Source organism: Ictalurus furcatus, chromosome 15 (genome assembly GCF_023375685.1).
Source record: "Ictalurus furcatus strain D&B chromosome 15, Billie_1.0, whole genome shotgun sequence".
Classification (NCBI taxonomy): domain Eukaryota; kingdom Metazoa; phylum Chordata; class Actinopteri; order Siluriformes; family Ictaluridae; genus Ictalurus; species Ictalurus furcatus.
In genome coordinates this window covers 17,967,686-17,980,541 of record NC_071269.1, presented here as the reverse complement: position 1 = coordinate 17,980,541, position 12,856 = coordinate 17,967,686, and the positions used below count along the sequence as shown (strand labels likewise).

At 40.3% G+C, this 12,856-nt stretch overlaps 1 protein-coding gene across 1 annotated transcript in view; it reads right to left on the bottom strand.

Annotated features, from left to right (window-relative positions):
- Window positions 1-1,061: 1,061 nt before the first annotated feature.
- agrn (agrin) overlaps window positions 1,062-12,856 on the bottom strand; it is a 271,081-nt gene continuing 259,286 nt past the window's right edge. The window contains exons 35-37 of the mRNA XM_053643680.1: window positions 7,010-7,234; window positions 6,295-6,398; window positions 1,062-1,312 (exon numbers count right to left, since the gene is read on the bottom strand). Of these exons, the coding sequence (XP_053499655.1) occupies window positions 1,155-1,312; window positions 6,295-6,398; window positions 7,010-7,234 (487 nt within the window). The 3' untranslated portion in view covers window positions 1,062-1,154. The remainder of the gene's footprint in view (window positions 1,313-6,294; window positions 6,399-7,009; window positions 7,235-12,856) is intronic.

The window sequence follows — 12,856 nt, the reverse complement described above, 5'->3', positions numbered from 1 at the left end:
TGTTTCCTGTTGTTTCCCGTTTCTCCTTGTGCTACGGTGCCTCCTCATGGCAGAGACTAGTGTAGCAACCGTTTCTTGTTTTTAGAGCATGACAGAATGACACGTATAAAACGAGGTCCATCGTTTCATTCACCCAAACCCAATAATACAAACAAACAAACAACAACAACAACAAAAAAACTAAAATCAGAAGAAACATATACATTTCAATGCAACCTGCCAAACTCAAGTTTTGCCCTGAAAGGAATAAGAAAGCGCAAGATAAACAAAGGCAAAATGAACTTGACACTTAAAAAGTTGCATGCAGCAAGTGGTCATTCTTAAGGATTAGATACGGTGCACAACACATGAGACGGATGCTTGTGACGGAAAAGACTTTTTCTCATTATTCACAGTCTCATGTATTATTGTTCTATCTATAAATAACATTTTGCGTGTCAGTTACTGAGAGTTCAGCTTGATATTTCAGACATTGCAAGATCTATGCAATTTTTTGTTGTTGTTGACAAGCTCTGAAGGTCTGTGTTAGCAAGAAGCTGAAAAACATTAAGAGCAATGGGGCTGGACCCTGGTTACTGGTCTAACAGGACTTGTACACTTGCCCATCTCAGTTAACAGTGACAGTCCGTTGTTGATAAAGCCAAAAGTCACACATGCTTTGTTCGGAAAATGCTGCTCGAAGCGATAGGCATTACCTGCAGCAGCATACGTGGAATGTACGTGGTGTATTACAATGTAGGAAATTATGGCACCCAGAGAAGGCAGTCAAGAGAGGACAAACCGCACCTACCTTATTCACCATTTCAAGTAATGAGCAAGATAATGATTTTTTTTTTTTGGTGTTCTAAAAACAACACCGCAAATATAATACATATTTTCTTGTCTTGTGACACCATGTAACTGCAATTTGGCGGGGGAAAAAAAACCTGTAGATGAATGGAGGCGCAGATCCAAATAAATCATTCATTATATATATATATATATATATATATATATATATATATATATATATATATATATATATATATAATGGAAACAAACCAAAATTAAAACAATGCCGTTTTTTTTTCCAATATAAAAAGCAATGAAAAGTATACAAAAATAGAAAATAATTACAGCAGTAGACATGGTGTTGGGAGGGAGGTGGTGCCAGGCTATTTGGCTGAACAGTGTAATATTTTCGGGCTGTTTAAGGCGTCTTCCACTAGATGCAAATCCACGCCGTCTACGATCACGTCTTTTACGCAGCCCACAAAGCCAGTGCTGTAGGCCTTGGGAAGGCGGCGGGCCACAGCCATATCCTCAAGACCACCTATTGTGAGGGAGAGAGCAGGAAAATGAAAGAAAGGAAGAGAAAGAGAAGAAGAAGAAGAAGAAGAAAACGTGAGCATGGAGAAGAAAATAGAAGAAAATAAACAGAAAATGCACACAATAAATATCTGATTTTAAAGGTTATGGGTTCAAGATATGATGTATTAAAACACCAATCATTGTTAAAGCCGGCCAGGACCAATGTAGAAGTCATCTGAAGTAGTTATTTTTAAAGCTGCTGGGATTTTGCTCTTTCTGGGAGAAAAACACAATTGCAAGCTAGTTATAAATAATGGAATAAAATATAATTTGATGGATTACTGCACTTTTATACTATCGATGTTAAATTGCTTATTTTCATGACGTTTACAGCGTTTAGCTGACACCCTTATCCAGGGCGTCTTATAGATGTGTTTTGTAGTCTTTATCAAAAACATGTTAGTTCACTAGGTGGATAGGACTAAGAATACCACCAAGAAACGTTTGTGAAAAACATTTTTGATCGTTGATCGAAATGATGTGAAAAACATCATGACGTTTACAGCGTTTAGCTGACACCCTTATCCAGGGCGACTTACAGATGTGCTTTATAGTCTTTATCAAAAACACGTTAGTTCACTAGGTGGATAGGACTACGGATACCACCAAGGAACGTTTGTGAAAAACATTTTCAATTCATGGCCTTAATTAAAGAATAAAAAAGAGGCCAACACAAATACATAAATTAAGACAAATAAAACGAATCATTCAACTATGACAAAAGAAATGCTGGCATATAAAAGGGAGGACAGGCCGGTCTGTCTAAGCATGGCTCAGCTGATGGAAGATTTAGGGCTCACTTACTATTATTACTATTATATATTATTAAATAATTTGTTTGCACAGAAGTGAGTCAAAATAACTTCCAATTTCCACTGGCTTTTAGCCTTTACCCTCACCACTTGACCTTTTATGGACTTTTGTGGATGCCACTAAATGCAAATGAGCTGTGTCGGGAACACGCTTCGCACTTCAGGGGTGATCAAAATGTGCACGAGAATCGTACGAAGAAAATCAGCCTTTCCAAAAATTTGGTAAATCCAGTGGAAATGTTTCATTGGTTTAGGCTTACGCAAACATTTAACCCACAGCCGCTAACAGAGCACTAGCAATAATTAGCTAGCTAAAATACAGTGTAGGGAACAAAACTGCCATGCCTGGTTGCTTCCTTTCTGGGTATGTTTGTTACCCGAACTGTGTAACAAAAGTGCTGGAAAGAGGGATGATAAAAAGAGAGTGTAACCCTCAAACAGGTGAGCAGATCAAAAAGCATTTGGCTCGGCTGTGGGGATACGCTCTGACAGCTCGAGAGTGAGAGCGCTATTCTTCCCCCTAGACACATTCCTCTTTGGAAAAGTCTTGACTCATATTTTCTCTGATTCTAGCAGTGAGGGCATGCCTATAGATGAGCTGCTTTACTCTGCAGATCATCTCCTCTGCCTATTTTTCTTACTCCCTTCCTCTTTAATCTGCTTGTGAGCTGTGGAATAGGAGGATCTACTGGGTTAATTTCATGCGACGTACAGCTGAATAAGTAAATAAATAATCAGGAATGAAAGAAGGGATTTTGAGAAGAGGCTCTTGATGTGAGGGCTGCTGGGGGATAATGTATTCTAGCTGCAGGGTGACTGCAGTACCTGCTCCATTGCTCTGGAACAGAGGCTGGGGGAAGAAGGGTTCTTCGCTACTCAATGCGCAAACACATTTGAAAAATTTTATCAATGCTTTCAACTTTTCTGTGCTGTCTGCCTGTTCTGTCAGTCTTTGACACTCACTTAAATGGGTCACACAGCCTGCAGGAGAGACTGTAACCTATACAGGCCAGAGTTTGAGTACCAACTATGGGATAAATCTGCATTATACTACAGCGCTGTTAAATTCTCAAATCTGACTGGTCAGAAGGGTGATTCATTTTCTATAACAGCAGCTCTGACAGCAGTGCCAAGTTGTATGGCAGATGCTCCATCCATACATCTATTTTTCATACCACTTATTCTACACAGAGCCTATCCCAGGGGACTCGGAGCACAAGGAGGGGGACACCCTGGACAGGGTGCTAACCCATCGCAGAGCACAATCGCACACCCATTCACACACTACAGACAATTTGGAAATTCCAATAAGTCTACAACGTATATCTTTGGACTGGGGGAGGAAACCGGAGTACCCGGAGGAAACCCCGAAAGCAAAGGGAGAACAAGCAGTACATTAAAAAAACAACCCCAGAGGTGCGAGGCAAACGTGCTAACCACTAAGCCACTGTGCGTAATTGTTCACAATTGTTGGTCTGATGAAACATTCTGTAAGATGTTTATTTAACATTTTTGGAAGGAGTCTCCAGTGTCAGTGCTTTGTCACACTCAGAAGTAAAGCTATTCCTACACAGGAAAGTCTTCAGGATGGAGGGCTTTGGTTGCTCCATAACATGATAAGCTGCTTTTTCTTCTTTATCAACTTCAAGAGAATAAAAAAAGAGAGGCTGGTGAGGGAACAGCTGTTTACATTCACTGTAACAGGAACTAACTTGTTTTCAAATGGATCCACAACATTAAATAGAACTATAAATGGATAAAATATACAGTGTGCCATTTTTTTGCTGTGATATATGAGACATAAAACACTTTGGGATGTGCGGCTATTGGAAAATAGTCAACTGGCTGGTAACAGGCCACATTATACCACCCTATCATTGATTATTTTCTTATAACGGCGCAGCCGATTGTGTTTTATTCCTTACATCTGCAAGGGTTATTTTCCAATGTGCACCCAGAGTCATTCACTCCCAATGATAGTGCTCTTCCCAGATTAAAAGCAAACACTGAGGCAGCAGTCTGACTCCGAGATAGAACAGTCATATTCTCATTCCGTAAACGACAAGTCAATGATAGTACCAAAACAAACAGTACCAAGACACACTGTATAAATATTAAAACTGCAGAAGAATCAGCGAAGCATTTCTCGAAGGCAGACTTTTAGACGAGTTTCACTCGGAACCTTGTAGTCTTATGACACCGTACAGAGTCTTATGGTGTTTTCTTGAATTTGTTTTCAGACCTGAGGCTCTTTGCACTGAGAATTCTGTTTGGTTCATTGCAGAAAACATAGCCAATGGACTGGGGTTCACGTCATGATTGCTTTCTCATCTATACATCTGTTTGTTGAAAACAGATCAGAGTTAAATTGATAGGTTTGGTTTGGTTCACATTGCACATATTTTAATAAACCATAAGGCACAAAACATTTGTTAAGGGGTGTATGGGAAGAGCTGAGAGTAAGGCACCCGTGAACACAGTAACATTCGAGGGCGATTCCTGCATAAACAAACAGCAGGGTGTGATTTAAAATGACTAAACATTGCATACAGTGGTGCTTGAAAGTTTGTGAACACTCTGCATAAATATGACCTAAAACATCATCAGATTTTCACACAAGTCCTAAAAGTAGAAAAAGAGAAACCAATTAAACAAATGAGACAAAAATATTATACTTGGTCATTTATTTATTGAGGAAAATGATCCAAAAGTATGTGAACCTCTAGGGTGAGCAGTTAATTTGAAAGTGAAATTAGAGTCAGGTGTTTTCAATCAATGGGATGACAATCAGGTGTGAGTAAGCTCCCTATTTTATTTTAAGAACAAGTCTCTATCAAAGTGTGATCTTCACAACATGTTTGTGGAAATGTATCATGGCAAGGAGATTTCTGAGAACCTCCGAAAAAGAGGTGTTGTTGCTCATCAGGCTGAAAAGGGTCACAAAACCATCTCTAAAGAGTTTGGAGTCCACCAATCCACAGTCAGATAGACTGTTACTGTTAGGGTAACTTCTAAGGAACTAAAGGCCTTCTCACATTGGCTAATGTTAATGCTCTTGAGTCAACCATCAGGAGAACACTGAATAACAATGGTGTGCATGGCAGGGTTGCAAGGACAAAACCACTGCTCTCCAAAAAGAACATTGCTGCCTGTCTGCAGTTTGCTAACGATTAGTTGGACAAGGCACAAGGCTACTGGAAGAATATTTTGTGGATTGATGAGACCAAAATAACATTTTTGGTTTAAATGAGAAGGGATATTTTTGGAGAAACGGAAACATTTAGTTAAAGTTATTGCTGCACAAGGGAGTCACACCAGATACTGAAAGCAAAGGCTCACATACGTTTGCCACTCACAAATATGTAATATTGGATCATTTTCCTCAATAAATAAATCACCAAGTATAATATCTTTTTAATTCATTTCTTTAATTGGGATCTCTACTTTTAGAGAACCAAATCTACTTTTAGGATTTGTGAGAAAATTTTAAGTCACACGCAGATATACAGTATAGACAATTCTAAAGGGTTCACAAACTTTCAAGCACCACTGTATATGAAAATGTCCTGTGTTAACTCGGGCGTAATCTGCATCACGTGTGAAAACTATTCACTTGCATGGTTGGGTGTTGAACATTGTCATGTCACTTCCTTTATTCTGTTTTCAGTGCAGTGGAGACAAAATTTCTTGACGATAGTATATGGAGTCAAGAAGGTACAGTATTTAAATGCATAAAAGAGCTGAAAAAAAAGCTGAAGACTGAAAGGCATTGATAAAAAAGGAAAGAAACTAAAGCTCAATCAATAATATGTTAATTAAATAAACTTCAATAAGAGCATAGTGAGATATATCTATTGTCTCCTATTTTGAAAAAAATAAAAATAAAATAAAAACCTGCACACACACCACTAGTAATGTATCGAATTATGGATAGTTTCACAATTGAGAGGTATTCAGCTGCGATGAGGAATCCCTTTACAACACAAGCTCAAAATGGATGCAGCGTATTCAGGCTGAGTGTGATTACTAAATATTACATTATGTAAACTGCACACACATCTATAGGTGAATGCAGATATAGCAAAAGACTAAAGAGAGAAGAACGGTATAACAGGATGTAGAGGTGCCTTACCCAGCCAAAGGGCACCGTCTGTATCCAGCTGAGTGGCAGCCAGAGGTGAGGAGCCTGTTACTGCTGCCTCATTGCCAACTTGCAAAGATCCGTCCCTCAGTGCCCTAACCAGAGAGAGAGAGATAGAGAGAGAGAAAGAGAGAGAGAGAGAGAGCGAGGGGGGGAGGGGGGGTCATGTACAGTACAATACAGTGCTTAACCCTTTCTAGCAGTACACTGGCGTTCCATTCCATCGATGAAATGGAAATATCAGATATTTTGAATCAGTATAAACAAATGATGATTATTTTATTGCCGCAAGTCTGCTCTAAGATTAGTCAGGCCACTGTTGGGTTTCTGTGTGTAGAGTATTGTGACTCTCATGAGCAGGATTATGGAATTGGGGAGGGGTGTGAGCCCTCTGCTGGCAGACAGTTCACACCGCTCCACAATAACACTGGTATAGAGATAAAACGGACAGCACAACTAAAGCTTTGTTGATTGTAAAACACTGTATACAACTACCACAATAAAATGATAACATTTAAACCAGTAGGCCAGGTAAAAAATAAATACTTAAGGTGGTGTCTACTTTTATAAGAGCCATTAACCGCTACTGTAGTGTGTGACATCATAAAAAAATTCATTGCTGAACACAGGCACCCACAAAACAGGCGTTAAATCCATTTTTTGGCCTCAGGTTTAAACTTATTCAATTTCTCATGTTGCAGCATACCTGCTGGCTTTAATGCGGATCCAGTGGTTGGTGTTGACCCGCACTGATGATCGCAGGACAACCGGTTTGGAGCCGAGGTCGTAGGTCATCTGGACACGTCCATCCACGATGGCCAGCGCGATGTAGTCAGAACGCTCCACGCCCTTCCCACTCCACAGGAGGAGACCTTGAGTGGCCTCAGTTTTGATGCTCAGCTCAAACTTGTTCACCAGCAAGGCCTTCTCACTACACCGGGGAGGAAAAACAAGATGAGTGCATGTAACAGATGTGTCTTACTCGTAAGATTCAGCACTCTTGCTCCTGTGTCATCCTTTGAGGATGTTTGTAAGGCTCTGACCATGAAACAGGATATGATATTATATTTCTTTCTTGCCAGTGTGTGCATGGTGACATAATAACAAAAAGATGTTTAGAGGTCATTAGTGAGTTTTGGTGGAGAATTACAGAAAAACTCACATTTTGGTGATTACCTTGTCAATACTGATGAACACGTACACAATTTGACCAGGAACAAGAAATTACAAGGTAAAGAGGTGCAGATTAGAGTTCCAGTTGTTGCTTTCTGCTGTACAATTAAATAATATTGTGCAAATAAACAGCAGGGTGGAAATCGTCTGTGTTCACTTTCTGTTTCTTTAATACTACCCATTTCAATAAACTTTTGATGGTTTGATAATCCGTTTTTAGATGTGTTTTAGGTGATAATGCCACCTAGTGTTAATACTATAAAGGAAACGTTAAACACATTAAATAACTGGTTTGAGTACCATTATTATTGCTTCAGTCCATTTCAGAAATGATAGCAGGTCACAATTTGAGTCTCTAAGGCTCTAAGGCTGTGCTGTTCACATCAATTCAACTAGCCTGATAAAGATTCAGGTACTAATTATGTAAACGACTTGTGGCTGGACCTTGATAAGGTCCTCATAAGGTCTACATGATGGTATGGTAAGACCTGATAAGTTCTACCTGCTGTTTCCATGTGGGACGGCAAGCTAATGAGCGAGTATGTGGGAGAGCAGATTGTGTAGTCAAATCCCGAGGGGTCTTCATGGTTCATCAGTAAACTAGGGCACACTGCAGGAGAGGGACCTTGGAGCGTGAATGCCAGAATGAGAGATAGAACTGGTGACACACTTTAGGTTAGCGACAACTTATGATGTTTTACTTCATCCTGTTCTGTCCCCCAGAGTGATTCCCAACCCGTGGAGTAGGGAGGAAGGATGCTCATATTAGCTGCTCTCTGATCTGTGGTTTTGATCTGTTCAGTCGTTCCAGACTTCAGTAGGGAGGTGGAAGGGATGAGCCACCTCCTCCTATCATCCTCTGTGGCAAACGTTTGAACCTCATAGCTGTAGGCAGGAGGTACCGAGGGCTGTCGTTCTGGTCAGCAGGGACGTGTTCATCACCACATGCACACGTCTCGTACTCCCACATCCCACTCGTTCCTTATCACACACACCTCTCACTCCCTCAGTTAACATACTCCAGCTTACATTATTATTAAAAAAAAAAACAACCCCAAAACAATAGCTCTTTTGTTTAGTACTAAGAGAGTCGTTATTGTGAGCATAAGCACGTGTCTATGTGTGATGGTGTGTGGGTTTGATCAAACCGGTAACATCAAAAGAAGATATTTAACGATCGAGGAGAAACACTGAACAAGAAAACATAATAAACAGGACACGAGACAAAACGTGACACGGCACGAGACAACACAAATGTAGAACAGAGTAAAACAAAACAGTGGACACAAAGACAACTGAGGAACACAAACAAAAGCAGATAGAGCAGGTGGCGAGAGGACATGAATCTTCACACCACACAGGAGTGCAGAGCACACACTGGCACGTTCTAGCAAACTGTGGGATCACTGCTTGTTTGCTGATGCGTCATGGCTACTGTTTCTCACAGATGGAAGTTTACAGTCAAGTTTTGAGATTAACGATCTGAGATAACAATACAGCTTGGAGTTTTAGCCGGGAGTGTTTAACCTGGCGGAGTCCAGAGTCAACAACTTTGTGTCATTTCCAATGTAGGGAGCTAGCAGGCTGTCTTCTACTGTGGAGCACACTGTGTGTGTGCGCGTGCGTTACGGCTTAGCGCCAGCTTAAATTAATCAAACCCATGAAGCAGAGGAGTGGGAAGAAACCAGGATATGCCGGGTTTTTTTTCTTCCCTCCCCGACACAAGTTTCTCATCTATCGCACCACTGCCTATGTGTATCGCTATATGAAGGCTCCCGTCTTGAGGAGCGCTCCTACAATTGGAAATAATGACAGAGTTGCATTTCTTTAATTAAAAGACAAAATTTCATTACGCAAATCATGTTCGACGTGGCCGTGATGGAGTAAAGATGCATAATTATTCGGTGTAATTGAATTCCTCCCTAATGAGACACGTATAATGTGCTGACTGGACTCTTTCCACCAGATTTACCCACCACAGGGCTGCCAGCCAGAGCTTTAAGTCCCATGGACCTCTCCAAACTGTTCCTTTCATGATCGCGCTATCATTAGGACTCAATCTAGAGCTTCTAGACAGTTGTCTGAAGTGGTGCTAAAATCAGAACCTGAATCCGCCAATGTACAAACATTGCAGTAAACATGCACCGAGGGTTTCGTTAACGTTTTAGAGGTGCTTTGTGCAATGGAGTGGTGCTTCGTGTTCATTACACTTTATATTATAGGCTGAATCAGCTTAATGGTCAGAAGTTGGTTACGTTATTTGGATCGTGTGCCTCTAAGCGGCAGGGCCTCGCTCAGGCCACTAAAATGTACTGCTTAGAAATCTCCAGAAGAAAATATGAGGCGTGTTCTCAATAAAAGGTTTAAGCTGTGGCATTTAGTCCATGTGGAGGAAAGACGGATGAGGGTGGCATGCCAGGACATGCAGTTCGGACAGGGGGACTCACCTCTGATCTGACGGGGTCTCCAGAGACTCAGGACTTAGAGGAGCAGGGGAGAAAATAAAGGGCATGCAATAAGCTTAAGAGGGCGAAGAGAACAACCTTTGATTGCGCCCTCAATGGGGTAAAGAAGCACAAAGACCAGAGAGGGCTTGTGCCATGGAGCTAGAAGTTTTTCAGTTTAATCTAGTGAACGTGTTATTAAGCCCTTATGGACAAAGTAATAACGTCATACGGAGGTCAACACTGGGCTGTTACTGTAGGAAGACTAGAATAGCAACGAGGGCATGCAAGTGTCCCTGTGCTACATCAATGATGGGTTCATTCTCATCCACCCAATTCAAGTGGATGAGATGTCAGAATGCCAGAACGTGAGTGACACTTGGACACTCGTCAAAGAAAGTGGAAGAAAAGAATGGAACAACCCGCAAGGGATAAAAATGCACACCTTCGAAATGAACTGGAAGTCCAAATAAAATGGGGAGAGTGAATGTGTGAAATGAGCAAGTGAGTAAATGAGTGAGTGAGCAAGCGAGCAAAGTGAGTGAATGATTTATATAACCAATATCAAGCTTCTTCAAGCAAAGCCAATCAAAAACAAGGCACTCCATCAAGAAAACAATGGGGTCAAACATCTAATTATGAAAAGGAAGCGGGAGAAAACTGGTCACTGAAATCATAGGGAATTGGGAAATTGATTTAAGGTTGCAGAGCAAACAAGTTAGAATGAAGACAGATGGGCTGTCCAGTAAACAGTAAAAGCAATATTGCGATATTCCAGCCAGCAACAGTCCCAGTGTATTAAAGTCCTCTGAGGAAATAATTTTTGCCATTTATACAGGAAGTGATGCGAATTAAATATTAGGCCAGTGGAAAAGTCACTTTAGAGGGCCTTGACCTTAAGTTGTATTGATGTTTGACATAGCCCACTCACATTATTGGACTTCCAGCACATCTCTATTAAGGGCGTTTGAATGCCCCGAAGCCCACCCCAAAAAAAAGAAAAAGAAAAGAAAAAAGAAATCCTTGATTAATATGTTACTTCCTGTCTTGGCTGGGGACACATTTACTAGATATCACGGTTAATGATTTGACAAAGACAACTGACATGGCTAAAATGTTAAGAGGAATTCTACACAAGAGCTCTTTAGCGTAATTTAAAATAAATTAAGCCGCCAAAGTTAAAACCAGGGATCAGTACAGCCATTACCCAGTTAATTACATTCTGAAAGAAACAAATAATATAAAGTAAGTGCTACTAAAAGGGAGACCATTACAGATTGGGCATTTCACTAATGGAGCAGTTAAAAGGGAATTCTACACTAGTCGAAAAAATGCCAGTTCACAAATGATATAAACTAGTTTGAAGGGTTCACACAGGGTGAAAAACACAAAGCAATCATCAAAGTAGCAGTTAAATGGGGCCTCATTCGGATTCACATAACAGTTAATCACATTCTCTGCAGGTATATGGATATATTTGCTCTAATTGAGTTCTGCATGCTTTCCGTGGAGGTACACTGCAGTGTCTTTGCCGAACACAATGCTCATCATGCATGCCGAGCATGCGGTCCTATAACTAATGCACCTGATGAGAAAGTAAACACCTTATTAACGCAATTTTCCAGCAAATAAAAAAAAGGAATACAAAGGACAAATTTCAAAACAGATGTGCCCTGATTTCTCATGAATATTCATTTCTCTGACACTTAAAGGGCAATAACGAAAATGTTTATGTTTATGCTGAGCAAAATATCAGGTTAATTACTGAAATGTATTCACAACAGGGTTAGTTTGGCTTGTGTCTATCCCAGAATACACCTTGGTTACTTACTCAGGGATCTCATTGGTCAGTTGGCTTGGGTGCAGAGAGAAACAACAAGGAACATTCATATAAGACACAGACGAGACAGACAGACAAACAGACAAGAAGACAGGCAGGAGGGCAGACGACAGAGTGTACAGTCTAAACTCTAAATATTAACATAAATCTTCTGATCTATATTGATATTGTTCTACTGATTAAGCTAAAATGTTGTGGTGCAATGTGTGTGTAAGTAAAGGGGTGGACAAACGACTAGTCCAGGCACTTTGGAGAAGCAGAAAGGTGTCTGGGAGATCAGCATTTTATACTTTCGTTGCTCTGTGGATGTTAGTTTAATAAGCTGCTGATATTGCACTAACCATTAGGCAAAATAAATAAATAAATCTTTCTCCTTACTGATTTTTGAGGAACAATTTTTCTTCAGTGCTGTTATTGTAATATCTGCTGCATCTGAGGCATGGTAGGAAATATGTTTACTACATGGATGAATTAGTTTGCATGGATAACATGATTTTTTCAGAATTATGAACGAACAGCGAGGCCGAAACGCTGAAAAAACTTAAAGTGCGTCTCAACCAGCTCCCTAGTTCAGTAGTCGGGGCACTGATCATTTTAAGAGCTGTCTCAATCGTTCAAATCAAATCCTTCCAATGCACTGTAACGTTCGCTCCCTAAAAATCCCACAGTGCACCGCAAAAACCAGGGAGCATCGATGCTCACTGTGTTCCCTTACTGGAAATGACATCATGTTTTCTGAAGCCTGTCAGCCCGGAAAAAAAAAAAGGAGGACGAACTCTCAGCCAACTTCCGTCTACAGATGTAAGCAACTTGTTATCGTTGTTGTAGCTCTCAAATGATTTCTTATGTTAGCATTTTTGTTTAAATTTATTTGATAGTCTATATACGGTTTGTTTGAGTCTAACAACTTTTCTCAGAGAAAGCATTCAACTTTAATGTTAAAGTACAACAAACCATCACCACAAATTGAGCAAAAATGAAGGCATTAGCTGGATTTGAATAACGTCATTCATGTACAATGCTACTAGGGAACAATGCTGTATTAGCTTCGTAGAAAAAAACAGACGCGACATTATAAGGAATAAGGATAAGGAAT